This window comes from Pecten maximus, chromosome 8, assembly GCF_902652985.1.
Source record: "Pecten maximus chromosome 8, xPecMax1.1, whole genome shotgun sequence".
Taxonomy (NCBI): Eukaryota; Metazoa; Mollusca; class Bivalvia; order Pectinida; family Pectinidae; genus Pecten; species Pecten maximus.
The window spans coordinates 28,168,305-28,195,198 of NC_047022.1; the positions used below are offsets into that span (position 1 = coordinate 28,168,305).

The window sequence follows — 26,894 nt, forward strand, 5'->3', positions numbered from 1 at the left end:
TACTATAACAGCAAATTCTAACAATACAAACTATAATATAATGACAAAAAGTAAAACTTAGCTAAAATCCATCCTCTATACCTACATTAAACTCATTGAAAATTCTACATCTAGAGTCTGAAAAGTGGATCATGAAACTAAATGTAGAGTCGGCCTGCACGATTAACTATACTTTAGATGTGTTCATCATCATTTTACTATAATATCACATAATATTGGTTTTTGTGATTAGAAAATATATTAAGACAATTATAAGTATCACATCTATTTCATTATTTGACAGTAAAAATGAAAGACAGATTTATATCCTGGAATGTCAAAGTTTACATCACCTTTAGAGATACATAACAAAATACAATGTAATACAACATACATCCAATGTCAAATTATATCATACCATGTAATACATAACATTACCAAATGATGTAAAAGTCTAAGATATATGTAATACAATGTATGACATGAACAATGTTTGGAATGTACATTATAATACAATGTATAGATAATACATATACATGTACATGTATTGACAACATTATGGGATATGTACAATGTAATACAATGTATTGTATGGAATGTACATTATAATACAATGTATAGATAATACATGTATTGACAATATTATGGGATGGGATATGTACAATGTAATACAATGTATCGATTATACATGTATTGACAATATTATGGGATATGTACAATGTAATACAATGTATTGATTATACATGTATTAACAATAATATGGTATGTAAAATGTAATAAAATGTATGATATCAACAACGATACAGAACAGTAACTTTTGAAACAACAATATTTTGTATTTCTTTCCACTTATAAAACAACAGTAGTGTTTTGGCCAGCACAGATAACATAATAAGATCAGACTGATGGGATGACAGGATACAGATGTACACTGTACGTAGGTTTCTGGATTTCTCTATACATCTATACATCTGCAGACTTTCCGACAGGATTGGTGTCTTGATTCTAATTACATTTACATAAAATAAACATCAATTCATCTTATTGACAACATAAATGTAACATCAGTGATGAATTGCTTTTCCCTTTCCAGTCAGATTATTGTGTATGTAAATCAAGTTGAAGTTAATTGAATTTTTATTATGCTATATATAAATAATTGTGTACTACATTCCAGAAAAAAATGCAAATAATTGTTCATAGCACTCTGATAAGCTTGGTAACAGAAATGGAACATATTTAAATAGATAAGAAGTAACAGATTCATAAATTATACCTTGGTTTTAAACATTGTGATAGTTTCTATGAAATTTATAATTTGACATATACTATAAGTTTAATAGAAGATAAAACATATTTCAACATATCAGGTAATACAATTCATCCTCGTTAACTGGATCATGATCCTGAAGAAGATGATGAGTTGTGATATTGACCTAAGTAAATATATCTTTTTCTGATCATCTTACTACATACTAGCATTTACTTTTAAACTAATAATTATTTACTGCTTAATTCATAAAATAATTTTGTTTATTTCCTAATATTGATAGATCCCCCCTATATATATATACTTGGACAATTAACAGGGACCCCAGACCAAAAATTATATGGTGTTAGTGTATGTATAATGATAATGTAGATCAGTATGTATCCCGGCCATGTACAACAGTTACATGGACCTAAACAGAAAAGTACATGAGAATGAATTTAACAGTGATATTCTAAACCCTTGTAAATTACAATATACTGTATATATATATATTTACTTTGTATCTATGGCAAACTGAAAGATAAATTATTCTCAATGAAGGAAGATGTCTTATCACTGACTGTATATCAAAATATAAAATGTATAAATTTCGCAAATATAACTTTAACACATAATATGAAACAGGAACTGTTAGAACATTACAAACAAATGATTTATTTCTGATCTTAACATCAAAACTAATGAAATTCAATTTTTACGTTGAATATTGACTTAGTGTCTTAATTTTAACACAAATTCCAAACATCAGGAGACATTTTTTAACCTGAGAATGCATCAGAGTATATGGTATACTTTGTCGGGATATAGATGTGAATATATAGTACTCAATAATCAAATATGGTCAAATTACAAAAATGTCTCTCTTACAGTGTTTTTTGTTTTCTTTTATAAAATTTAGAATTACTGTGAATTTGAAATTGAAATCAAATTTTAATGGAATGACAAAATACTGTATAAAACATTTTAAATGCCACATTTTTAAAATTGACTAGATGAGAAATGTTTAGTTGCTGCAGAGTATAGTATATAGGTCTCTGGTTGCTGTAAATCTGAACACAATAAGACATAAACAATGACTACAATGTCTGACAGAATGATAAACAAAAATGAGGCATTTACATGTACTCTGGAGCTGTGTATCAGAACCTCCGGAGACAAAATTCCAGGATTACAAGAACCTTCCGAGATGAAATTCCAGGATTACAAGAAACTTCCGAAATTAAATTCCAGGGCTACAAGAACTTCTGATATAATATTCCAGGATTAATAAAACCTTCAGAGATAAAATTTCAGGATTACTAAAACCTTCAGAGATAAAATTTCAGAATTACAAAAAACTTCAGAGATAAAATTTCAGTATTACAAAGAGAAGGGTACATTATCCCTAAGGCAAGAGCATTATTTTCATTGATACATAAAATGATTTTAGCACATAAATTTTGGGATCTTCAACATAAGATAATTACTGTATCAGTTAACATTGTGGGTACAAAGGATAATTAAATTATGGGTCATAGGTGTCAGAAAATATCACCCCATCTCCATCAATTTTATGTTGAATTGCCATGAGTTACACTTGATAGGAAGGGACCCATCAAACATTACATGGAATGTTAAACATAACTCCTTTCATGGAATGTAGTAACTCTATAGAAATTTAAAATCTGACTCAACATTTAGAGGAGATATGACTCGTGAAGTTTACAGGAAGTCACTCGGAAATATATACAGATTCACACGAATGAAATCTTCATTGTTACCAGTACAGGGTATCTACAATATCTACGAAAATTAAAATTAAAAGTTCTGTGATTCAAAAAATATATCTGACAAGATCTCTCTTATTAAAAGTTTAAATGTAAAAGCAACAAACATGTTTGATATAAGAATTAAAGAACAAGAGAAAACATTTACATTAGAATATTAAAATTTGTAAGAATTTAACAATCAAAATATCAACTATTTGACTATTATGACAAATATTGCACTTTGCAATGATAAGCTTAATATGGATTTCTGCCATCAAAATATGGTTCATTTTATGGCCATCAAAAATTAGTAGTATTAAGTTTTATAACCAACATTAACACTCAAGTCACACACCAGTTAGTCCCCCAATATATAAACTATCTAGCTTAGAGATAATTGTGGTACTGTACCGATATGTCACAGACATGACAAAGTACTGCACGGTAATACATACCAAAATCCCTACAATAAATTATATTATGCTACTCGGTAGTGGGACACTGACATGAGGCATTAAAGGATAGTTATAGTGTAACTTCCAAAATCTATGAACTTCTTCAATTCTGCATTTATTTTGTACAAATCTAAAGACCTCCTCAATTTTGTATTTATTTTGTACAAATCTATAGACTTTCTCAATTTTGTATTTATTTTGTACAAATCTATAGACTTTCTCAATTTTGTATCTATTTTGTACAAATCTATAGACTTTCTTAATTTCAGATGTTCTGATTGTAACCTCAAGTTGATGACAGAGTATACGTAATGATGGTAGTTTTTTGACAAATTATATCGATGGATGGATACTGCACCACATATCTAAGGAATTACAAAATGACTGAAGTAAACTGCATCACTTGTCTGGTAAATCATATCGATGGATGGATACTGCTATTACTTTCAGTGAGCAGATGATCGATAGATACGTCCACTAGTTTGGTTGTTTCCATCATTGAGTAGATGACCGATGGAAACTACATCCACTGGTTTAATTATTTCCTTCAGTAAGTAGATGACCGACGGATACTCCGTCCACTAGAACACATATTAAGGAAGAAAGAGAGGACCTCCGCCTGGGTGAACACATCCTGGGCTCCCTGCATCATGATCTGAGCAGGGTTAAGTTTGGAGTCACTGACCGCAGGCTGTAGGAGGGTGGGGCCAAACACCGTTGCTAGGTTACTAATGGACATCTTGTTTTCAGACTCACACTTGACTACTCTGTAACAGAAAAGACAGTTTAATGTAGAGCTGAGCTGTACTGGTTACTACTTCTGTAGGAAATCTTCATCTTACAGTATATTTACTCTGGGATTTGACCATACAGAGGCTCCGAACAATATACTTCGGGATTTGTTCATAGAGGTTCGGAACAATTTACTGTGGGATTTGTTCATACAGAGGTTCGGAACAATTTACTGCGAGATTTGTTAATAAAGAGGTTTGGAACAATTGACTGTGGGATTTGTTAATAAAGAGGTTTGGAACAATTGACTGTGGAATTTGTTCATACAGAGCTTTGGAACAACTGACTCCCAGATTTGTTCATACTGACTTTCGGAACAATTTACTGCGGGATTTGTTCATATAGAGATAAGGAATATTGTCACACTTTATAATGTAATCCACTATCTTCCCAATACTGGTAATATATCAATATTGTTCAACATCATAAAAATTTAAAAGTATTTTCTAAAATGCTGAAATCCTCAATATAAATGTATAAAGTAAATTTGAGGCAAATGCAGAATATGTTTACATGATATGGCTTACCTAAGTAATTCAGAAGGACAGTCTCACTGATGTGTTAAGGTTATAAGGTAGAAGTGTCTTTGAAAGTTAATTTTAGAGTATAAACTCTGTAGTGATGAAAAAAATAAGCACACTGGGTATTGCTAAAGCAATACATGTCCCCTATACCAGCCCTAGCTAAAAATAGTAAGTGACCTTGACCCCAAAACTCTGAAATTTGAACTTGTCTGAGATGTTATAGTCCTTTATCATTGTTTGAAGTTTTATCATAATACATCAAGGAGTGAAGACACTAGAGTGCTGACAAACTTTGGCAGGATGGCTGGAGAGGAGACCTATACTGTACTTATTTTAGCGTACAATGTAGTCATATTTTAGCGCTAAGGGTATGTAGGCTTATTAGTGCACTCTTTAATTCATGCAATCGTCACAAGAATATTTTTAACTTAGCGGTAATACACTTTTCTGGAAAAAATATAGCATACCGGTAGGTTTACAAACATCGACTGTGTACAGGTAAGATGATATTGAACTGTCCTATCTCACTTGAAATGTACAAAAGTTGTCAACTTTCAGTTGTATTTGTTCGATAATAAAATATTTAAAGATCCAAATCATAGTTACTTTTTTGAATCACACCATAGCATAAGTACTGAACGTTATGACTGATCATAGACCAATTTGTCGTGTGTGCAGAATGACAGGTCCGAGAAATTTTAATGCTGCACTTGAACTTGAGCACAAAAGGCGCTAATATCAGAATACTGTTAAAATAAGTACATGTACAGTACTAGTTCCCTAGTTTCACAGTTGGGGAACTAATAACTTACTTCACCAGATGTTCAATGACGCTGACAATCGTGTAGTAATTCTCATCAGGAAGGTCGTGTAACAGTTGTAACATACACTTCTCCTTGGATGGTAGATCTTTTAACCCTGGAATAAGACAAAGTCCTTTAGTTATTATAGTACCGGCACTCATTCTCAATGTGACAGATACGGAAGGCCAAAGGAGAGTGACATGGAAAGCTCACAGAGACAAAGATCCCTAGGGTTGCTTGTGATGACAACTAACTCTGATCAGATGATTTTAGAAAATACATGTTAAACTGTTGAGAGCATGATAGACCAAATTAGCTTCAACAGTTCTGCTAGGAATTGAACCCAGGACTTCTGGCTTACTTGTCTTAACACTCAATCTATCGAGCTACAGAGAAGTTCTCCTCAGCTGTGAGGTATTTCCTAGCTAATTTTTACCAGAGTTACATGTTCCCCTTTCAGTGAAGAACTTGTCCTCAAATTACCAGGGGTTACAGTAATAGTTGTGAAAATAAAGCTTAGTATAATTCTCAATCTGTACTTTGGTGTCAATCTAACCAGAGCATAATTTCAATACATCTGCTAGGGAAAAGGTATCGAACCCAGGAACCTATGCCTTACATCTCTTAGGCTCAACCAATTAAGAAGTTCTTTCTAGCCGGGCGGTATATTGGTATTACCAAGGTTACAGACACCCCACATGTATTTTGATAATTTTAAAGCAATCGTAACTAACCTTCACTCCCTGGGGAATCTACTTACCGACTGTACTGATGAAGGCTTTATAGTTAGCTTCTGTGAAGAGTGGATCTGGCAGTTCACGGAAGAACAATTTAAGAACCCCACTAACTGCATGGATATCACATACTGCTAATTGCATTGATTCCTGCACGCATGTCTGAAAATCAAATATATTTTCTCAATACACCAGTAAATGTATTATCTAAGGCTATGTAATGAGTACGCAGGTGAGTAACTCTCCACCAGGAGACAGAACCGAAAGCCAGTCTCTCACGGGCAAACGCTGAACTACCCTGGGTAAACTTTCTGATATATACGACGGGTTCTGATATCTTTTAGTAGATGTTTTAAACAACAGGAGGCCTTTTAAAGGAGTCCAATACTACATGGTTGTTCGAATACTAAATGGTTGTTCCAATATGTTCCTATACTACATGGTTGTTCCAATACTACATGGTTGTTCCAATACTACATGGTTGTTCCAATACTACATGGTTGTTCCAATACTACATGGTTGTTCCAATACTAAATGGTTGTTCCAATACTACATGGTTGTTCCAATACTACATGGTTGTTCCAATACTACATGGGTGTTCCAGTACTACATGGTTGTGCCAGATACTAGGTGTGCCAGATTACTGGATGGGTGTTAAGTGCTACTTACTTTTATCAAATGTTTTTTTCAGTCTCTGTATTTCTGATGTCACCCCAGACACTCGGTAGATTCCAACCTCGTCCAGACCTGTAAACCAATCAGGTAAAGTTTAAAAAAACTTACGGCCCTTCAGTACATCTCTTATTTGTATAAACTACTCTTACGACCCTTACAGCATATCTCTTATTTGTATAAATGTATTAAGAATTCTTTCCTGGAACATAAAAAAATATTTTATGAGTAAATCATTAACAGTTAAACAAATTAATTTTAAAGAATACTCATTGCATGCATACCAATAACACTAGACACCTCAATAACACTAGACATATCAATAACACTAGACATATCAATAACACTAGACACATCAATAACACTAGACACATCAATAACACTAGACACATCAATAACACAAGACACATCAATAACACTAGACACATCAATAACACTAGACACATCAATAACACTAGAAATACCAATAACACCAGATATACCAATAACACTAGACACATCAATAACACTAGACATATCAATAACACTAGACACATCAATAACACTCGATATATCAATAACACTAGACACATCAATAACACTCGATATATCAATAACACTAGATACATCAATAACACTAGACACATCAATAACACTAGACACATCAATAACACTAGACATATCAATAACACTAGACACATCAATAACACTAGACACATCAATAACACTAGATATACCAATAACACCAGATATACCAATAACACTAGACACATCAATAACACTAGACATACCAATAACACTAGACACACCAATAACACTAGGCATATCAATAACACTAGACACCTCAATAACACTAGACACATCAATAACACTAGACATATCAATAACACTAGACATATCAATAACACTAGACACATCAATAACACTAGACACATCAATAACACTAGACATATCAATAACACTAGATATATCAATAACACAAGCCATCAATAATACTAGACATACCAATAACACTAGACATATCAATAACACTATAGACATATCAATAACACAAGACACATCAATAACACTAGACATATCAATAACACTATATACATATCAATAACACTAGATATATCAATAACATTAGACACCTCAATAACACAAGACAAATCAATAACACTAGATATACCAATAACACTAGACATATCAATAACACTAGATATATCAATAACACTAGACATATCAATAACACTAGACACATCAATAACACTATAGACATATCAATAACACTAGACACATCAATAACACTAGACATACCAATAACACTAGACACATCAATAACACTAGACACATCAATAACACTAGACACATCAATAACACTAGACATATCAATAACACTAGACATATCAATAACACTAGACATATCAATAACACTAGATATATCAATAATACTAGACACATCAATAATACTAGACACATCAATAACACTAGACACATCAATAACACCAGACATACCAATAACACCAGACATATCAATAACATAGACATATCAATAACACTAGACACATCAATAACACTAGATATATCAATAACACTAGACACATCAATAACACTAGACACATCAATAACACTAGACACATCAATAACACTAGACACATCAATAACACTATAGACATATCAATATCACTAGACATACGAGTCATAAAATTGTCTGCCTTCATCAATTGTGTTTTTATCTTACATACCAACTTATTTACACAATTTATGAAATGCACAATGTGTAATTGTTGATCTGAAGGTTATAATTTAACTTTTCCTGTTGTAATTGTACGGCTTTGAATATTAAAACACAAGACATATATATATAAATATATAAACATAAAAATGAAATATTAACATGACATGCTGAAATTCCATATTATAATCGCTAACGTTTTCAAGCCTTGTGTCTCTCTTTAGGCTATTGCATTTATGTAATAGATAGGTTACACAGTAACTACTTTAGGATGTCATGTTATTGTTCTTTACAAGGGGAGATAATAATGTCAGGTATAATTGGTATATATATATACATTTTATGAACAGTGGTCACTGTAACACAAGGTAACTCACCTCTAGCCTCTATCTCCTTCATACATGTTGTCACAATGGTGGGAATGGTCTTGCTTTCTCGACTGTAAATAAATAATCATTAAATCACAATTTTCTAACATTAATTTGAATTATCTCCCTTCTTCCTGTCCCATAATCTATTTGGAAATCTCCATCGAATACTTAATGATAATTTTGTTTTGATTTAGAGGTAGATCAATAGTTACATATTTACTACAAATGATACAGATCCTCCATGATACAAAAATAGAAACTCAAAGCAAAATACATTGTTCTGGTTTTAAACATTTTACAAAAAAACAAAAATTGCCATACATCCATAGACATACCAGCCCTAGAGGAGCTATCTGTTAATACAAACATAAATGTTGGTCTGTTTTTAGCAGTTTTTGAATTAATTACCAGTATTCACAATATTTCTTATTAAGATTTTAAACAAGTTTCTGTGTGATACAATATCTTCCTTTTCGGAGTGGAATAAAGATTTAAGTTCCAATCCCTATAAAGAAGTATGTAGATATAATTAGTGTTTAATTATTAAGTAAATACTGTTGATATCTGTCTTACCTCAGGATGTTTTTCAGGCGGACACCAAATACACCTCCCTGTATTTTAGATGGCTGTCTCTTCAGTGTCTTACTGGTGGGAGTATGTCTCACCGAAATTGTGAGAGCAAGCTAGTAAATATATCAAAATATACCACAATATACCAAAATATCTCTACTTAATATACCAAAATATCTCTACTTAATATACCAAAATATCTCTAGTTAATATACCAAAATATCTCTACATAATATACCAAAATATCTCTACTTAATATTCAAAACATACAATTACATAATTTCTATTCAAAACATACAATTACATTTCATACAATTTGACGCACTATTTACTTCAGGGCCCTGTTGTTCGAAAGTTGATAAGGTTAATCACTTGATAAGTGAAAATCTTATTTCCACATTACTTCAAAACATGTGTGTGCATATTCCCTAGAATAGGTAGGTATCGAAGACTGATGGGAACTTCCCTAGAATAGGTAGGTATGAGAGGGGAATGACCCTAGAATAGGTAGGTATGAGAGGGTAACGACCCTAGAATAGGTAGGTATCGGAGGGGAACGACCCTAGAATAGGTAGGTATCGGAGGGGAACGACCCTAGAATATGTAGGTATCAGAGGGGAACGACCCTAGAATAGGTAGGTATCAGAGGGTAACGACCCTAGAATATGTAGGTATCAGAGGGGAACGACCCTAGAATAGGTAGGTATCAGAGGGGAATGACCCTAGAATAGGTAGGTATCAGAGGGTAACGACCCTAGAATAGGTAGGTATCAGAGGGGAACGACCCTAGAATAGGTAGGTATCAGAGGGGAACGACCCTAGAATAGGTAGGTATCAGAGGAGAACGACCCTAGAATAGGTAGGTATCAGAGGACAACGACCCTAGAATAGGTAGGTATGAGAGAGGAACGACCCTAGAATAGGTAGGTATGAGAGGAGAACGACCCTAGAATAGGTAGGTATGAGAGGAGAATGACCCTAGAATAGGTAGGTATCAGAGGAGATCGACCCTAGAATAGGTAGGTATCAGAGGGTAACGACCCTAGAATAGGTAGGTATCAGAGGAGAACGACCCTAGAATAGGTAGGTATGAGAGAGGAACGACCCTAGAATAGGTAGGTATGAGAGGAGAACGACCCTAGAATAGGTAGGTATGAGAGGAGAATGACCCTAGAATAGGTAGGTATGAGAGGGGAATGACCCTAGAATAGGTAGGTATCGAAGACTGATGGGAACGACCCTAGAATAGGTAGGTATCAGAGGGGAATGACCCTAGAATAGGTAGGTATCGAAGACTGATGGGAACGACCCTAGAATAGGTAGGTATCAGAGGAGAACGACCCTAGAATAGGTAGGTATCAGAGGAGAACGACCCTAGAATAGGTAGGTATCAGAGGGGAACGACCCTAGAATAGGTAGGTATCAGAGGGGAATGACCCTAGAATAGGTAGGTATCAGAGGAGAACGACCCTAGAATAGGTAGGTATCAGAGGAGAACGACCCTAGAATAGGTAGGTATCAGAGGGTAATGACCCTAGAATAGGTAGGTATCAGAGGAGAACGACCCTAGAATAGGTAGGTATCAGAGGGGAACGACCCTAGAATAGGTAGGTATGAGAGGAGAACGACCCTAGAATAGGTAGGTATGAGAGGAGAACGACCCTAGAATAGGTAGGTATCAGAGGAGAACGACCCTAGAATAGGTAGGTATCAGAGGAGAACGACCCTAGAATAGGTAGGTATCAGAGGAGAACGACCCTAGAATAGGTAGGTATCAGAGAGGAACGACCCTAGAATAGGTAGGTATCAGAGGGGAACGACCCTAGAATAGGTAGGTATCAGAGGAGAACGACCCTAGAATAGGTAGGTATCAGAGAGGAACGACCCTAGAATAGGTAGGTATCAGAGGGGAACGACCCTAGAATAGGTAGGTATCAGAGGGGAACGACCCTAGAATAGGTAGGTATCAGAGGAGAACGACCCTAGAATAGGTAGGTATCAGAGAGGAACGACCCTAGAATAGGTAGGTATCAGAGGAGAACGACCCTAGAATAGGTAGGTATCAGAGAGGAACGACCCTAGAATAGGTAGGTATCAGAGGGGAACGACCCTAGAATAGGTAGGTATCAGAGGAGAACGAACCTAGAATAGGTAGGTATCAGAGGGGAACGACCCTAGAATAGGTAGGTATCAGAGGAGAACGACCCTAGAATAGGTAGGTATCAGAGAGGAACGACCCTAGAATAGGTAGGTATCAGAGGGGAACGACCCTAGAATAGGTAGGTATCAGAGGGGAACGACCCTAGAATAGGTAGGTATCAGAGGAGAACGACCCTAGAATAGGTAGGTATCAGAGGGGAACGACCCTAGAATAGGTAGGTATCAGAGGGGAACGACCCTAGAATAGGTAGGTATCAGAGGAGAACGACCCTAGAATAGGTAGGTATCAGAGGAGAACGACCCTAGAATAGGTAGGTATCAGAGAGGAACGACCCTAGAATAGGTAGGTATGAGAGGAGAACGACCCTAGAATAGGTAGGTATGAGAGGAGAATGACCCTAGAATAGGTAGGTATCAGAGGAGATCGACCCTAGAATAGGTAGGTATCAGAGGAGAACGACCCTAGAATAGGTAGGTATCAGAGGGGAACGACCCTAGAATAGGTAGGTATCAGAGGGGAACGACCCTAGAATAGGTAGGTATCAGAGGAGAACGACCCTAGAATAGGTAGGTATCAGAGGGGAACGACCCTAGAATAGGTAGGTATCAGAGGAGAACGACCCTAGAATAGGTAGGTATCAGAGGGGAACGACCCTAGAATAGGTAGGTATCAGAGACTGATGGGAACGACCCTAGAATAGGTAGGTATCAGAGGAGAACAACCCTAGAATAGGTAGGTATCAGAGGGGAACGACCCTAGAATAGGTAGGTATCAGAGGAGAACGACCCTAGAATAGGTAGGTATCAGAGACTGATGGGAACGACCCTAGAATAGGTAGGTATCAGAGGGGAACGACCCTAGAATAGGTAGGTATCAGAGGAGAACGACCCTAGAATAGGTAGGTATCAGAGGGGAATGACCCTAGAATAGGTAGGTATCAGAGGAGAACGACCCTAGAATAGGTAGGTATCAGAGGGGAACGACCCTAGAATAGGTAGGTATCAGAGGAGAACAACCCTAGAATAGGTAGGTATCAGAGGGACAACGACCCTAGAATAGGTAGGTATGAGAGGAGAACGACCCTAGAATAGGTAGGTATCAGAGGGGAACGACCCTAGAATAGGTAGGTATCAGAGGAGAACGACCCTAGAATAGGTAGGTATCAGAGGAGAACGACCCTAGAATAGGTAGGTATCAGAGGGGAACGACCCTAGAATAGGTAGGTATCAGAGGGAGAACGACCCTAGAATAGGTAGGTATCAGAGGGGAACGACCCTAGAATAGGTAGGTATCAGAGGAGAACGACCCTAGAATAGGTAGGTATCAGAGGAGAACGACCCTAGAATAGGTAGGTATCAGAGAGGAACGACCCTAGAATAGGTAGGTATCAGAGGGGAACGACCCTAGAATAGGTAGGTATCAGAGGAGAACGACCCTAGAATAGGTAGGTATCAGAGGGGAATGACCCTAGAATAGGTAGGTATCAGAGGAGAACGACCCTAGAATAGGTAGGTATCAGAGGGGAACGACCCTAGAATAGGTAGGTATCAGAGAGGAACGACCCTAGAATAGGTAGGTATCAGAGGGGAATGACCCTAGAATAGGTAGGTATCAGAGGAAGAACCACCCTAGAATAGGTAGGTATCAGAGGGGAACGACCCTAGAATAGGTAGGTATCAGAGGAGAACGACCCTAGAATAGGTAGGTATCAGAGGGGAATGACCCTAGAATAGGTAGGTATCAGAGGAAGAACCACCCTAGAATAGGTAGGTATCAGAGGGGAACGACCCTAGAATAGGTAGGTATCAGAGGAGAATGACCCTAGAATAGGTAGGTATCAGAGGAGAACGACCCTAGAATAGGTAGGTATCAGGGGAGAACGACCCTAGAATAGGTAGGTATCAGAGGAGAACGACCCTAGAATAGGTAGGTATCAGAGGAGAACGACCCTAGAATAGGTAGGTATCAGAGGGGAATGACCCTAGAATAGGTAGGTATCAGAGGGGAACGACCCTAGAATAGGTAGGTATCAGAGGGTAACGACCCTAGAATATGTAGGTATCAGAGGGTAACGACCCTAGAATAGGTAGGTATCAGAGGAGAACGACCCTAGAATAGGTAGGTATCAGAGGAGAACGACCCTAGAATAGGTAGGTATCAGAGGGGAATGACCCTAGAATAGGTAGGTATCAGAGACTGATGGGAACGACCCTAGAATAGGTAGGTATCAGAGGAGAACAACCCTAGAATAGGTAGGTATCAGAGACTGATGGGAACGACCCTAGAATAGGTAGGTATCAGAGGAGAACAACCCTAGAATAGGTAGGTATCAGAGGAGAACAACCCTAGAATAGGTAGGTATCAGAGGACAACGACCCTAGAATAGGTAGGTATCAGAGGACAACGACCCTAGAATAGGTAGGTATCAGAGGGGAACGACCCTAGAATAGGTAGGTATCAGAGGAGAACGACCCTAGAATAGGTAGGTATCAGAGGGTAATGACCCTAGAATAGGTAGGTATCAGAGGAGAACAACCCTAGAATAGGTAGGTATCAGAGGGGAACGACCCTAGAATAGGTAGGTATCAGAGGAGAACAACCCTAGAATAGGTAGGTATCAGAGACTGATGGGAACGACCCTAGAATAGGTAGGTATCAGAGGAGAACAACCCTAGAATAGGTAGGTATCAGAGGAGAACGACCCTAGAATAGGTAGGTATCAGAGGGGAACGACCCTAGAATAGGTAGGTATCAGAGGAAGAACCACCCTAGAATAGGTAGGTATCAGAGGAGAACGACCCTAGAATAGGTAGGTATCGGAGGGGAACGACCCTAGAATAGGTAGGTATCAGAGGAGAACGACCCTAGAATAGGTAGGTATCAGAGGAAGAACCACCCTAGAATAGGTAGGTATCGGAGGGGAACGACCCTAGAATAGGTAGGTATCAGAGGAGAACGACCCTAGAATAGGTAGGTATCAGAGGAGAACGACCCTAGAATAGGTAGGTATCAGAGAGGAACGACCCTAGAATAGGTAGGTATCAGAGGGGAACGACCCTAGAATAGGTAGGTATCAGAGGAGAACGACCCTAGAATAGGTAGGTATCAGAGGAGAACAACCCTAGAATAGGTAGGTATCAGAGGAAGAACGACCCTAGAATAGGTAGGTATCGGAGGGGAACGACCCTAGAATAGGTAGGTATCAGAGGAGAACGACCCTAGAATAGGTAGGTATCGGAGGGGAACGACCCTAGAATAGGTAGGTATCAGAGGGGAACGACCCTAGAATAGGTAGGTATCGGAGGGAGAACGACCCTAGAATAGGTAGGTATCGGAGGGGAACGACCCTAGAATAGGTAGGTATCAGAGGGGAACGACCCTAGAATAGGTAGGTATCGGAGGGGAACGACCCTAGAATAGGTAGGTATCAGAGGGGAACGACCCTAGAATAGGTAGGTATCAGAGGGGAACGACCCTAGAATAGGTAGGTATCAGAGGAGAACGACCCTAGAATAGGTAGGTATCGAGAGGGGAACGACCCTAGAATAGGTAGGTATCAGAGGAGAACGACCCTAGAATAGGTAGGTATCAGAGGGGAACGACCCTAGAATAGGTAGGTATCGGGGGGGAACGACCCTAGAATAGGTAGGTATCGGAGGGGAACGACCCTAGAATAGGTAGGTATCAGAGGAGAACGACCCTAGAATAGGTAGGTATCAGAGGAGAACGACCCTAGAATAGGTAGGTATCAGAGGGGAACGACCCTAGAATAGGTAGGTATCAGAGGAGAACAACCCTAGAATAGGTAGGTATCAGAGGACAACGACCCTAGAATAGGTAGGTATCGGAGGAGAACGACCCTAGAATAGGTAGGTATCAGAGGGGAACGACCCTAGAATAGGTAGGTATCAGAGGGGAACGACCCTAGAATAGGTAGGTATCAGAGGGGAACGACCCTAGAATAGGTAGGTATCAGAGGGGAATGACCCTAGAATAGGTAGGTATCAGAGGAGAACCACCCTAGAATAGGTAGGTATCGGAGGGGAACGACCCTAGAATAGGTAGGTATCAGAGGGGAACGAACCTAGAATAGTATAGGTATCAGAGGGGAACGACCCTAGAATAGGTAGGTATCAGAGGGGAATGACCCTAGAATAGGTAGGTATCAGAGAGGAACGACCCTAGAATAGGTAGGTATCAGAGAGGAACGACCCTAGAATAGGTAGGTATCAGAGGAGAACGACCCTAGAATAGGTAGGTATCAGAGGGGAACGACCCTAGAATAGGTAGGTATCAGAGGGGAACGACCCTAGAATAGGTAGGTATCAGAGGGGAACGACCCTAGAATAGGTAGGTATCAGAGGGGAACGACCCTAGAATAGGTAGGTATCAGAGGAGAACGACCCTAGAATAGGTAGGTATCAGGAGGGGAACGACCCTAGAATAGGTAGGTATCAGAGGGGAACGACCTAGAATAGGTAGGTATCAGAGGGGAACGACCCTAGAATAGGTAGGTATCAGAGGGGAACGACCCTAGAATAGGTAGGTATCAGAGAGGAACGACCCTAGAATAGGTAGGTATCAGAGGAGGAACGACCCTAGAATAGGTAGGTATCAGAGGAGAACGACCCTAGAATAGGTAGGTATCGGAGGGGAACGACCCTAGAATAGGTAGGTATCAGAGGGGAACGACCCTAGAATAGGTAGGTATCAGAGGGGAACGACCCTAGAATAGGTAGGTATCAGAGGGGAACGACCCTAGAATAGGTAGGTATCAGAGAGGAACGACCCTAGAATAGGTAGGTATCAGAGAGGAACGACCCTAGAATAGGTAGGTATCAGAGACTGATGGGAACGACCCTAGAATAGGTAGGTATCAGAGGGGAACGACCCTAGAATAGGTAGGTATCAGAGGAGAACGACCCTAGAATAGGTAGGTATCAGAGGAGAACGACCCTAGAATAGGTAGGTATCAGAGAGGAACGACCCTAGAATAGGTAGGTATCAGAGACTGATGGGAACGACCCTAGAATAGGTAGGTATCAGAGGGGAACGACCCTAGAATAGGTAGATATCAGAGGAGAACGACCCTAGAATAGGTAGGTATCAGAGACTGATGGGAACGACCCTAGAATAGGTAGGTATCAGAGGAGAACAACCCTAGAATAGGTAGGTATCAGAGGGGAACGACCCTAGAATAGGTAGGTATCAGAGGAGAACGACCCTAGAATAGGTAGGTATCAGAGACTGATGAGAACGACCCTAGAATAGGTAGGTATCGGAGGGGAACGACCCTAGAATAGGTAGGTATCAGAGACTGATGAGAACGATATACCTGGTTGTTTTGTGATATTTTGTCAAGTTAGTTTTACCAGAAATAATTAAGGATTTTAAAATCACTGTTAAACAATGGGTGGTCGGGTGGCACAGTGGTAAGTTGATATCGCAATCGTTATAAAATAAATAAAGTTTACATTTACATTGTTTAACAATGATAAGCCTAATTAAACTTTCAACAACTGGGTCCTGATGTCTCTGATTTCTAGTAAATGAAGTGATATGGACAGAAGCATACAAATCATTTGAAATCCTTTTATATTTAATTTTTAGTGAGACCAGACTGAATGGTATGTACTGATGATCTCCTTTCTAAAGGAATACAGATCTTTTTCAAATGTGGTAAAACTTACATCACTCATGGATATTTTCTGTTCTTTGAATGTACTGCTTAACCAACTATTACTCAGCTGGAAGTCAACAAAATAATGTGGTTAGTATGTATCTTTACACCAGTTTTATACAACGTAAGTATTTACACAAAACAAGTATTTACACAAGTATTTACACAACACAAGTATTTACACAACATAAGTATTTACACAACATAAGTATTTACAAAACAGATTTTTTACACAACACAAGTACATGTAATTACACAACACAAGTATTTACACAAAATAAGTATTTACACAACATAAGTATTTACAAAACAGATTTTTACACAACACAAGTTTCTACACAACACAGGTTTTTACACAACACAAGTTTTGCACAACACAGGTTTTTACACAACACAAGTTATGCACAACACAGGTTTTTACACAACACAAGTTTCTACACAACACAAGTTTCCACACAACACAAGTTTCCACACAACACAAGTTTCTACACAACACAGGTTTTTACACAACACAAGTTTTTACACAACGCAAGTTTTTACACAATACAATTTTCCACACAACACAGGTTTTTACACAACACAAGTTTCCACACAACACAAGTATTTACATGTCAATGTTTTTACCTAATATAAGTATTACACGACTAATGTAGAAACTATTATATCATTAAAAACGTTCTACTTTATGCTGAAAAATATCATTCATGATATACAGAATTTTCTACTATTACGGAAACATGTACAATGTAATAGGTAATAGAGGCCATTGCAGGTATCCCTCAAATTATGGTCATTGCTCAAAAATTTGTACTACCGTAAATTGCAGTGAATTTGGATATAGTGAAAATGCTTAAAATCTGACTACATCTAAATTTGGACCAATCAGAGGCTACACAAAACCTATCACAGATTAATACAATATCTAAACACAGTTGATCTGTCCATCACCTGTCTTACCTCCAACGCACTGCGTCCTATCAGCTCGTCCATCGTTCCATCCTTTTTATAACAGAGAATCCTTAGTGTCTGTGATCCATCAAGCTCAAGCTCAAAGTCCTCGTCCCACGAACGGTCACTGACATGCGTCAACGTACTTATCGTTGTCCGTGCCTTCATGAAGAAATGTCCGTAGGAGTCAAGCTCCAGTTGACAGAACACCTCTGTAAAACATTTGTCTGGTGTTACTGAAACCAGTCTAATCTAAAATCCCCAGGAATTAAATTACCGCGGGTACAGAATGTCAAACAGTACATGTGGGACTGGTCATTTTCAAGCCAGAACTTTTTTCACTAGATAGAAGGTAAATGTCCAGTTGCTAATTTGAATATTCATGTTACGTAAAAACCACTTTTATCAATAACTGCCACCTATCACATAACTTAAATCAGTTTAATGTTTTTTCCTGTAAATGCCACCAGTCACATGCCACCAATCACATGACTTTTAATCAGCTTTATGTTTTACCTGTAAATGCCACCAGTCACATGACTTTTAATCAGCTTTATGTTTTTACCATAACTGCCACTCATCATGTGACTTGAATCAGTTATTATAATTTTTTGACCTAGTGACCTACCACACGGTTCATCCACTCCAGCCAGTGTGTGAATTGTTACATTCAGATTACCATTGAGCATCTCATCATCTGGAATAGTACAGAGCAATGTAGAGTATTAATTGTACGTCTAAAAATGATTAGCTAGAGAAGTGTCAGTTAAGGTAAATTTGGAATCCTGAACTGTAAAATAGTAAGATATGTACCACATTTACAACTCATTACACTTTACACCTATACATGATGTAATTACCACAAACCATTTTATTACAGTGCTTTACATTGTATCATATGTTACAATGTATTGCTATCTACAATTATAATACAGTAGGTACTTCTGATATCTACTGTCAAAACAATTATCAAATTAGCTATTACTAAATGTTAATTTTGTTCTGCAGTGACCTTTCCTCATTAAAATAAGTTTTGTAACATTTTATTCTCATCAAAATATTTCTACTGTGACCCTTTCCTCATTAAAATATTTCTAATCTTTCCTCTCTAAAATATTTCTACTCTGACTGAATTAAAATATTTCTAATCCCATATTTTACCCACTAAAACATTTCTACTCTGACCTTTCCCCATTTAAAATGTTTCTTCTGACCTTCCTTTTCAACTATTCTTGTTCCCACATTTATAATCATTAAAATAATCTATTAAATAGTTACCTTTCCTCATCAAAACATTTCCAATCTTGTTCACTTGTGGTAACTGAAACAGAAAACATAGTGTTTGACAATTGGTTGCCATCATTATCATGAATTACTAAAACACTAAAATCAATATTTGGTATAAACATAGCAGAAACATTTAAGAACAGAATCTTGAATGGTACCATTTTCAAATCAAAGTGTTCAGCAGGAAATAATTTAGCATATTTTCAGAATATTTCAGGTCGAAAAGTACCTGTGTATAAGTAAACTAAGAGATACCAATCCATTCAGGGGAGAGAATCAGGAAGGATTCATAAAATATCTTTAATGAAAATATTCTAAAATATGTTTACTGAGTCTATGAAGGTTAATTCAAATGCATTTAAGTTACCCAATCCTGAATGGTAACGTCTGTTTTTGTGGTGGGAGTCATTTATCACCTTCAACCAACTTACGGTAGTATACATATCTAACCTGTTTGTTGAATCTCTTACCTGAGACTTGTTGAAGCATACTTAAGACATACTAAATCTTCCGCTTTTGTTGAAGCCTACCTGCAGCATCATGATTTTTCATGTTTGTTGAAGTTTTCCTGCTTTACTATAATATCTCACCTGGTTGTTAAACCAAACCTGTGAATAGCTCACCTGTTTCTTGAAGCCTATGATTTTTTCACAGTTTATTGAAGCCAATGACTTTCTTGCTTGTTAAAGTCTACCTGCAGTAAAGTTAATTTCTTAACTACTTGTTGAAGCCTATGATGCTCTCCCTATTTTCAATACTGAAGCCTTTGATTTCTCACCTGTTGAAGCCTACCTGTGTTATATTGAATTTCTAATCTGTTGGTTGACACCTTTGCCAAATCTCACTCGCTGAAGCTTACTTGATGTATCTTTATTTGTTGAAGCCTATTTGTTTCTCACCTTTTGAAACCTTCTCGATGTATTCATTGGAGAATACCAAATGTTCACTCATTAATTGAAGCCTACAAATTTGTTGAAGCCTACAAATTTCTCACCTGTTTGTTGAAGCATATGGATAAACCTGTTGAAGCTTACTTGATGTATTTTGATTTTCTCACCTGTTTACTGTCATTGATCATAGTCTGGATGTCATGGATACTCAGCTGTCTCTGAATGGCATCTACAAATAAAACAGTTGATACAAATATACTCAAATATGAATAAGAGGAACTATTATAAAATAAGCATTCTTAAGTATTTACACAGTGTATAGGACTTGCAAAGCAACAACAATTTTGATAGACAGAATCTGTGCCTTAGGCAGGTCCTGACTGTGACATGGAACATTAAGTGGTTCCTTGTGATTAAACTACATTGTACTGGTATGGGGCTGACTTACTGTGGGTCGGTCCCTTTGGGTATATAAGGTCTGACTTACTGTGGGTCTGTCCCTGTGGGTATATAGGGTCTGACTTACTGTAGGTATATAAAGTCTGACTTACTGTGGGTCTGTCCCTGTGGGTATAAAGGGTCTGACTTACTGTGGGTCTGTCCCTGTGGGTATATAAGGTCTGACGTACTGTGGGTATATAAAGTCTGACTTACTGTGGGTCTGTCCCTGTGGGTATATAAGGTCTGACTTACTGTGGGTATATAAAGTCTGACTTACTGTGGGTCTGTCCCTGTGGGTATATAAAGTCTGACTTACTGTGGGTATATAGGGTCTGACTTACTGCGGGTATATAAGGTCTGACTTACTGTGGGTCTGTCCCTGTGGGTATATAAGGTCTGACGTACTGTGGGTATATAAAGTCTGACTTACTGTGGGTCTGTCCCTGTGGGTATATAAGGTCTGACTTACTGTGGGTATATAAAGTCTGACTTACTGTGGGTCTGTCCCTGTGGGTATATAAAGTCTGACTTACTGTGGGTATATAAAGTCTGACTTACTGTGGGTATATAAAGTCTGACTTACTGTGGGTCTGTCCCTGTGGGTATATAAAGTCTGACTTACTGTGGGTATATAAGGTCTGACTTACTGTAGGTCTGTCCCTGTGGGTATATAAGGTCTGACTTACTGTGGGTCTGTCCCTGTGGGTATATAAGGTCTGACTTACTGTGGGTATATAGGGTCTGACTTACTGTGGGTATATAAGGTCTGACTTACTGTGGGTCTGTCCCTGTGGGTATATAGGGTCTGACTTACTGTGGGTCTGTCCCTGTGGGTATATAGGGTCTGACTTACTGTGGGTATATAAGGTCTGACTTACTGTGGGTCTGTCCCTGTGGGTATATAAGGTCTGACTTACTGTGGGTCTGTCCCTGTGGGTATATAGGGTCTGACTTACTGTGGGTATATAAGGTCTGACTTACTGTGGGTATATAAGGTCTGACTTACTGTGGGTCTGTCCCTGTGGGTATATAGGGTCTGACTTACTGTGGGTCTGTCCCTGTGGGTATCTAGGGTCTGACTTCTGTGGGTATATAAGGTCTGACTTACTGTGGGTATATAAGGTCTGACTTACTGTGGGGTATATAAGGTCTGACTTCCTGTGGGTATATAAGGTCTGACTTACTGTGGGTATTAGGTCGACTTATGTGGGGTATATAGGTCTGACTTACTGTGGTCTGTCTGTGGTAAAGTATTGGTATATAGGTCTGACTTACTGTGGGTATATAAGGTCTGACTTACTGTAGGTCTGTCCCTGTGGGTATATAGGGTCTGACTTACTGTGGGTATATAAGGTCTGACTTACTGTGGGTATATAAGGTCTGACTTACTGTGGGTCTGTCCCTGTGGGTATATAAGGTCTGACTTACTGTGGGTATATAAGGTCTGACTTACTGTGGGTATATAAGGTCTGACTTACTGTGGGTCTGTCCCTGTGGGTATATAGGGTCTGACTTACTGTGGGTATATAAGGTCTGACTTACTGTGGGTCTGTCCCTGTGGGTATATAGGGTCTGACTTACTGTGGGTATATAGGTCTGTACTGTCTACTGTGGGTATATAGGTCTGACTTATGTAGGTCTGTCCTGTGGGTATATAAGGTCTGACTTACTGTGGGTATATAAGGTCTGACTTACTGTGGGTATATAAGGTCTGACTTACTGTGGGTCTGTCCCTGTGGGTATATAGGGTCTGACTTACTGTGGGTCTGTCCCTGTGGGTATATAAGGTCTGACTTACTGTGGGTATATAAGGTCTGACTTACTGTGGGTATATAAGGTCTGACTTACTGTGGGTATATAAGGTCTGACTTACTGTGGGTATATAAGGTCTGACTTACTGTGGGTATATAAGGTCTGACTTACTGTGGGTATATAGGGTCTGACTTACTGTGGGTATATAGGTCTGACTTACTGTGGGTCTGTCCCTGTGGGTATATAAGGTCTGACTTACTGTGGGTCTGACTTACTGTGGGTATATAAGGTCTGACTTACTGTGGGTATATAAGGTCTGACTTACTGTGGGTATATAAGGTCTGACTTACTGTGGGTATATAAGGTCTGACTTACTGTGGGTCTGTCCCTGTGGGTATATAAGGTCTGAATTACTGTGGGTCTGTCCCTGTGGGTATATAAGGTCTGACTTACTGTAGGTCTGTCCCTGTGGGTATATAAGGTCTGAGTTACTGTGGGTATATAAGGTCTGACTTACTGTGGGTATATAGGGTCTGAGTTACTGTGAGTATATAAGGTCTGACTTACTGTAGGTCTGTCCCTGTGGGTATATAAGGTCTGACTTACTGTAGGTCTGTCCCTGTGGGTATATAAGGTCTGACTTACTGTGGGTCTGACTTACTGTGGGTATATAAGGTCTGACTTAATGTAGGTCTGTCCCTGTGGGTATATAAGGTCTGACTTACTGTGGGTCTGTCCCTGTGGGTATATAAGGTCTGACTTACTGTAGGTCTGTCCCTGTGGGTATATAAGGTCTGACTTACTGTAGGTCTGTCCCTGTGGGTATATAAGGTCCGACTTACTGTAGGTCTGTCCCTGTGGGTATATAAGGTCTGACTTACTGTGGGTCTGTCCGTCTGACTTACTGTGGGTCTGTCCCTGTGGGTATATAGGGTCTGAATTACTGTCGGTATATAAGGTCTGACTTACTGTGGGTATATAAGGTCTGACTTACTGTGGGTATATAGGGTCTGACTTACTGTGGGTCTGTCCCTGTGGGTATATAGGGTCTGACTTACTGTGGGTCTGTCCCTGTGGGTATATAAGGTCTGACTTACTGTGGGTCTGTCCCTGTGGGTATATAAGGTCTGACTTACTGTGGGTCTGTCCCTGTGGGTATATAGGGTCTGACTTACTGTGGGTATATAGGGTCTGACTTAATGTGGGTCTGTCCCTGTGGGTATATAGGGTCTGACTTACTGTGGGTATATAAGGTCTGACTTACTGTGGGTCTGTCCCTGTGGGTATATAAGGTCTGACTTACTGTGGGTCTGTCCCTGTGGGTATATAGGGTCTGACTTACTGTGGGTATATAGGGTCTGACTTACTGTGGGTCTGTCCCTGTGGGTATATAAGGTCTGACTTACTGTGGGTCTGTCCCTGTGGGTATATAAGGTCTGACTTACTGTGGGTCTGTCCCTGTGGGTATATAGGGTCTGACTTACTGTGGGTCTGTCCCTGTGGGTATATAGGGTCTGACTTACTGTGGGTATATAGGGTCTGACTTACTGTGGGTATATAGGGTCTGACTTACTGTGGGTATATAGGGTCTGACTTACTGTGGGTATATAAGGTCTGACTTACTGTGGGTCTGTCCCTGTGGGTATATAAGGTCTGACTTACTGTGGGTCTGTCCCTGTGGGTATATAGGGTCTGACTTACTGTGGGTCTGTCCCTGTGGGTATATAGGGTCTGACTTACTGTGGGTATATAAGGTCTGACTTACTGTGGGTATATAGGGTCTGACTTACTGTGGGTCTGTCCCTGTGGGTATATAGGGTCTGACTTACTGTGGGTCTGTCCCTGTGGGTATATAGGGTCTGACTTACTGTGGGTATATAAGGTCTGACTTACTGTGGGTATATAAGGTCTGACTTACTGTGGGTATATAGGGTCTGACTTACTGTGGGTCTGTCCCTGTGGGTATATAAGGTCTGACTTACTGTGGGTCTGTCCCTGTGGGTATATAAGGTCTGACTTACTGTGGGTCTGTCCCTGTGGGTATATAGGGTCTGACTTACTGTGGGTCTGTCCCTGCGATGAATGATGCTTGAGTTGGTTATCTATAGCGTCCCTCCACTCCTCTCGCTCAAAATCATTTGACAATAGAATGATATACTTCTTATCTCCCTTTGATGAAAATGTGATGGGCATATGTGGTGAAGCCAGGACTAGTGACGCCTCCTGGTGATTAAATCAAGTACAGATAAAGGTCAATATAAGCTCTACCAGAAATTAATGATTACGATACGTACTAATAATTGTGTCCCTTCCATTTTTGTTGTACATCTAGGAAATGTTATTTGTCACTGTCCATCACAACCTATAGTCTAATTTGAAGTGTTTATGTCCATGCCTATGATTACCATACGATATATCTTTGACTTTTGAAATTTGTACGTTAAAATACAGATAAGTTGAAATTCATCGATAGTCTACTGTATATCATGTCTGATATCATGGTGTGACAATTAACACATCAAGTATACTTGGTATTGCTGAAGCAGTAACAGTGGCCTTCACCTTGACCCAAAATCCCTGAAAGTTGCACTTGTCCGAGATATTATTATCCTTTATGATTGTGTGAAGTTTGATCAAAATCGCTCAAGGAATGAAGTCGCTAAATCACCAACAAACTTTGGCGTTATGTACATATAATTTAATTTTTTTATGAAACCCGCATTTTCATTGGCTGAAATAATTTTGTTATACCTCCATAACAAAATTTTTGACGTTGCGAAATGTAACGTCATTTTTGATTGGCTGATGACGTTGCATAATAATTTATCACAGAAAAGAGTTCGCCAAAGAAAGTGAAATATCTTGGTGTGTATAAGACGAAATTAAATTATAAGAATTCACATTAATTATTTTTTCTGTTATACAGTCATAACATAAAAAAATTGGAGTGTACTCTCTTCATAAACCGTACACTCCAGTTTTTTCTGTTGTGACTGTATAACAGAAAAAATAATTGATGTTAATCCTTAAATGTACAAGAGAGACGGAGAGGAAACTTATAGTCCCTCTGTCTCACCGGTAGGGGACTAATAAAGCAATATAAACATTTTATATCAAATATATCAATGATTTTTTAATGAAATATTAAGATGACATATGTACAGGATACCTGTACAGAATGGTTCTTACCTGCTCTTCAATCTTCTTCCTTAGTTTATCTATTGACCTCTGTTGAACTTTGCCAGCTAAAGACCACCGCTGTTAATTAAGAAACAAGTGTTTAAATATATTGCTAAGTACCATCTCTGAAGCTTATTAATGGGTATCTATATCATGCTAAGGGCAATATCTGTTGATTCAGAAACATGTGTTTACTTGTAGATCATCAGTACTTAAGTCTGTAGTCCCTGATCATCAGTACTTAAGTCTGTAGACCCTGATCATCAGTACTTAAGTCTGCAGACCCAGATCATCAGTACTTAAGTCTGTAGACCCTGATCATCAGTACTAAGTCTGTAGACCCTGGTCATCAGTACTTAAGTCTGTAACCCCTGACCATCAGTATTTAAGTCTGTAACCCCTGACCATCAGTACTTAAGTCTGTAACCCCTGACCATCAGTACTTAAGTCTGTAGACCCTGGTCATCAGTACTTAAGCCTGTAGACCCTGATCATCAGTACTTAAGTCTGTAGACCCTGATCATCAGTATTTAAGTCTGTAGACCCTGATCATCAGTACTTAAGTCTGTAACCCCTGACCATCAGTACTTAAGTCTGTAGACCCTGATCATCAGTACTTAAGTCTGTAGACCCTGATCATCAGTACTTAAGTCTGTAGACCCTGATCATCAGTACTTAAGTCTGTAGACCCTGATCATCAGTACTTAAGTCTGTAGACCCTGATCATCAGTACTTAAGTCTGTAGACCCTGATCATCAGTACTTAAGTCTGTAGACCCTGACCATCAGTACTTAAGTCTGTAGACCCAGATCATCAGTACTTAAGTCTGTAACCCCTGATCATCAGTACTTAAGTCTGGAACCCCTGATCATCAGTACTTAAGTCTGTAGACCCTGATCATCAGTATTTAAGTCTGTAGACCCTGATCATCAGTACTT

The 26,894-nt window shown here is 38.6% G+C and overlaps 1 protein-coding gene across 1 annotated transcript in view; it reads right to left on the reverse strand.

The window, feature by feature from the left end:
* Positions 1-677: 677 nt before the first annotated feature.
* LOC117333066 (active breakpoint cluster region-related protein-like) overlaps positions 678-26,894 on the reverse strand; it is a 62,055-nt gene continuing 35,838 nt past the window's right edge. Inside the window, 14 exon segments of the mRNA XM_033892192.1 lie at positions 678-4,222; positions 5,584-5,689; positions 6,335-6,437; positions 6,439-6,470; positions 6,978-7,055; positions 9,054-9,115; positions 9,621-9,730; positions 17,469-17,525; positions 18,416-18,618; positions 19,035-19,103; positions 19,685-19,727; positions 20,751-20,812; positions 24,837-24,999; positions 25,966-26,034. Coding sequence (XP_033748083.1) covers positions 4,003-4,222; positions 5,584-5,689; positions 6,335-6,437; positions 6,439-6,470; positions 6,978-7,055; positions 9,054-9,115; positions 9,621-9,730; positions 17,469-17,525; positions 18,416-18,618; positions 19,035-19,103; positions 19,685-19,727; positions 20,751-20,812; positions 24,837-24,999; positions 25,966-26,034 — 1,377 coding nt within the window. The 3' untranslated portion in view covers positions 678-4,002.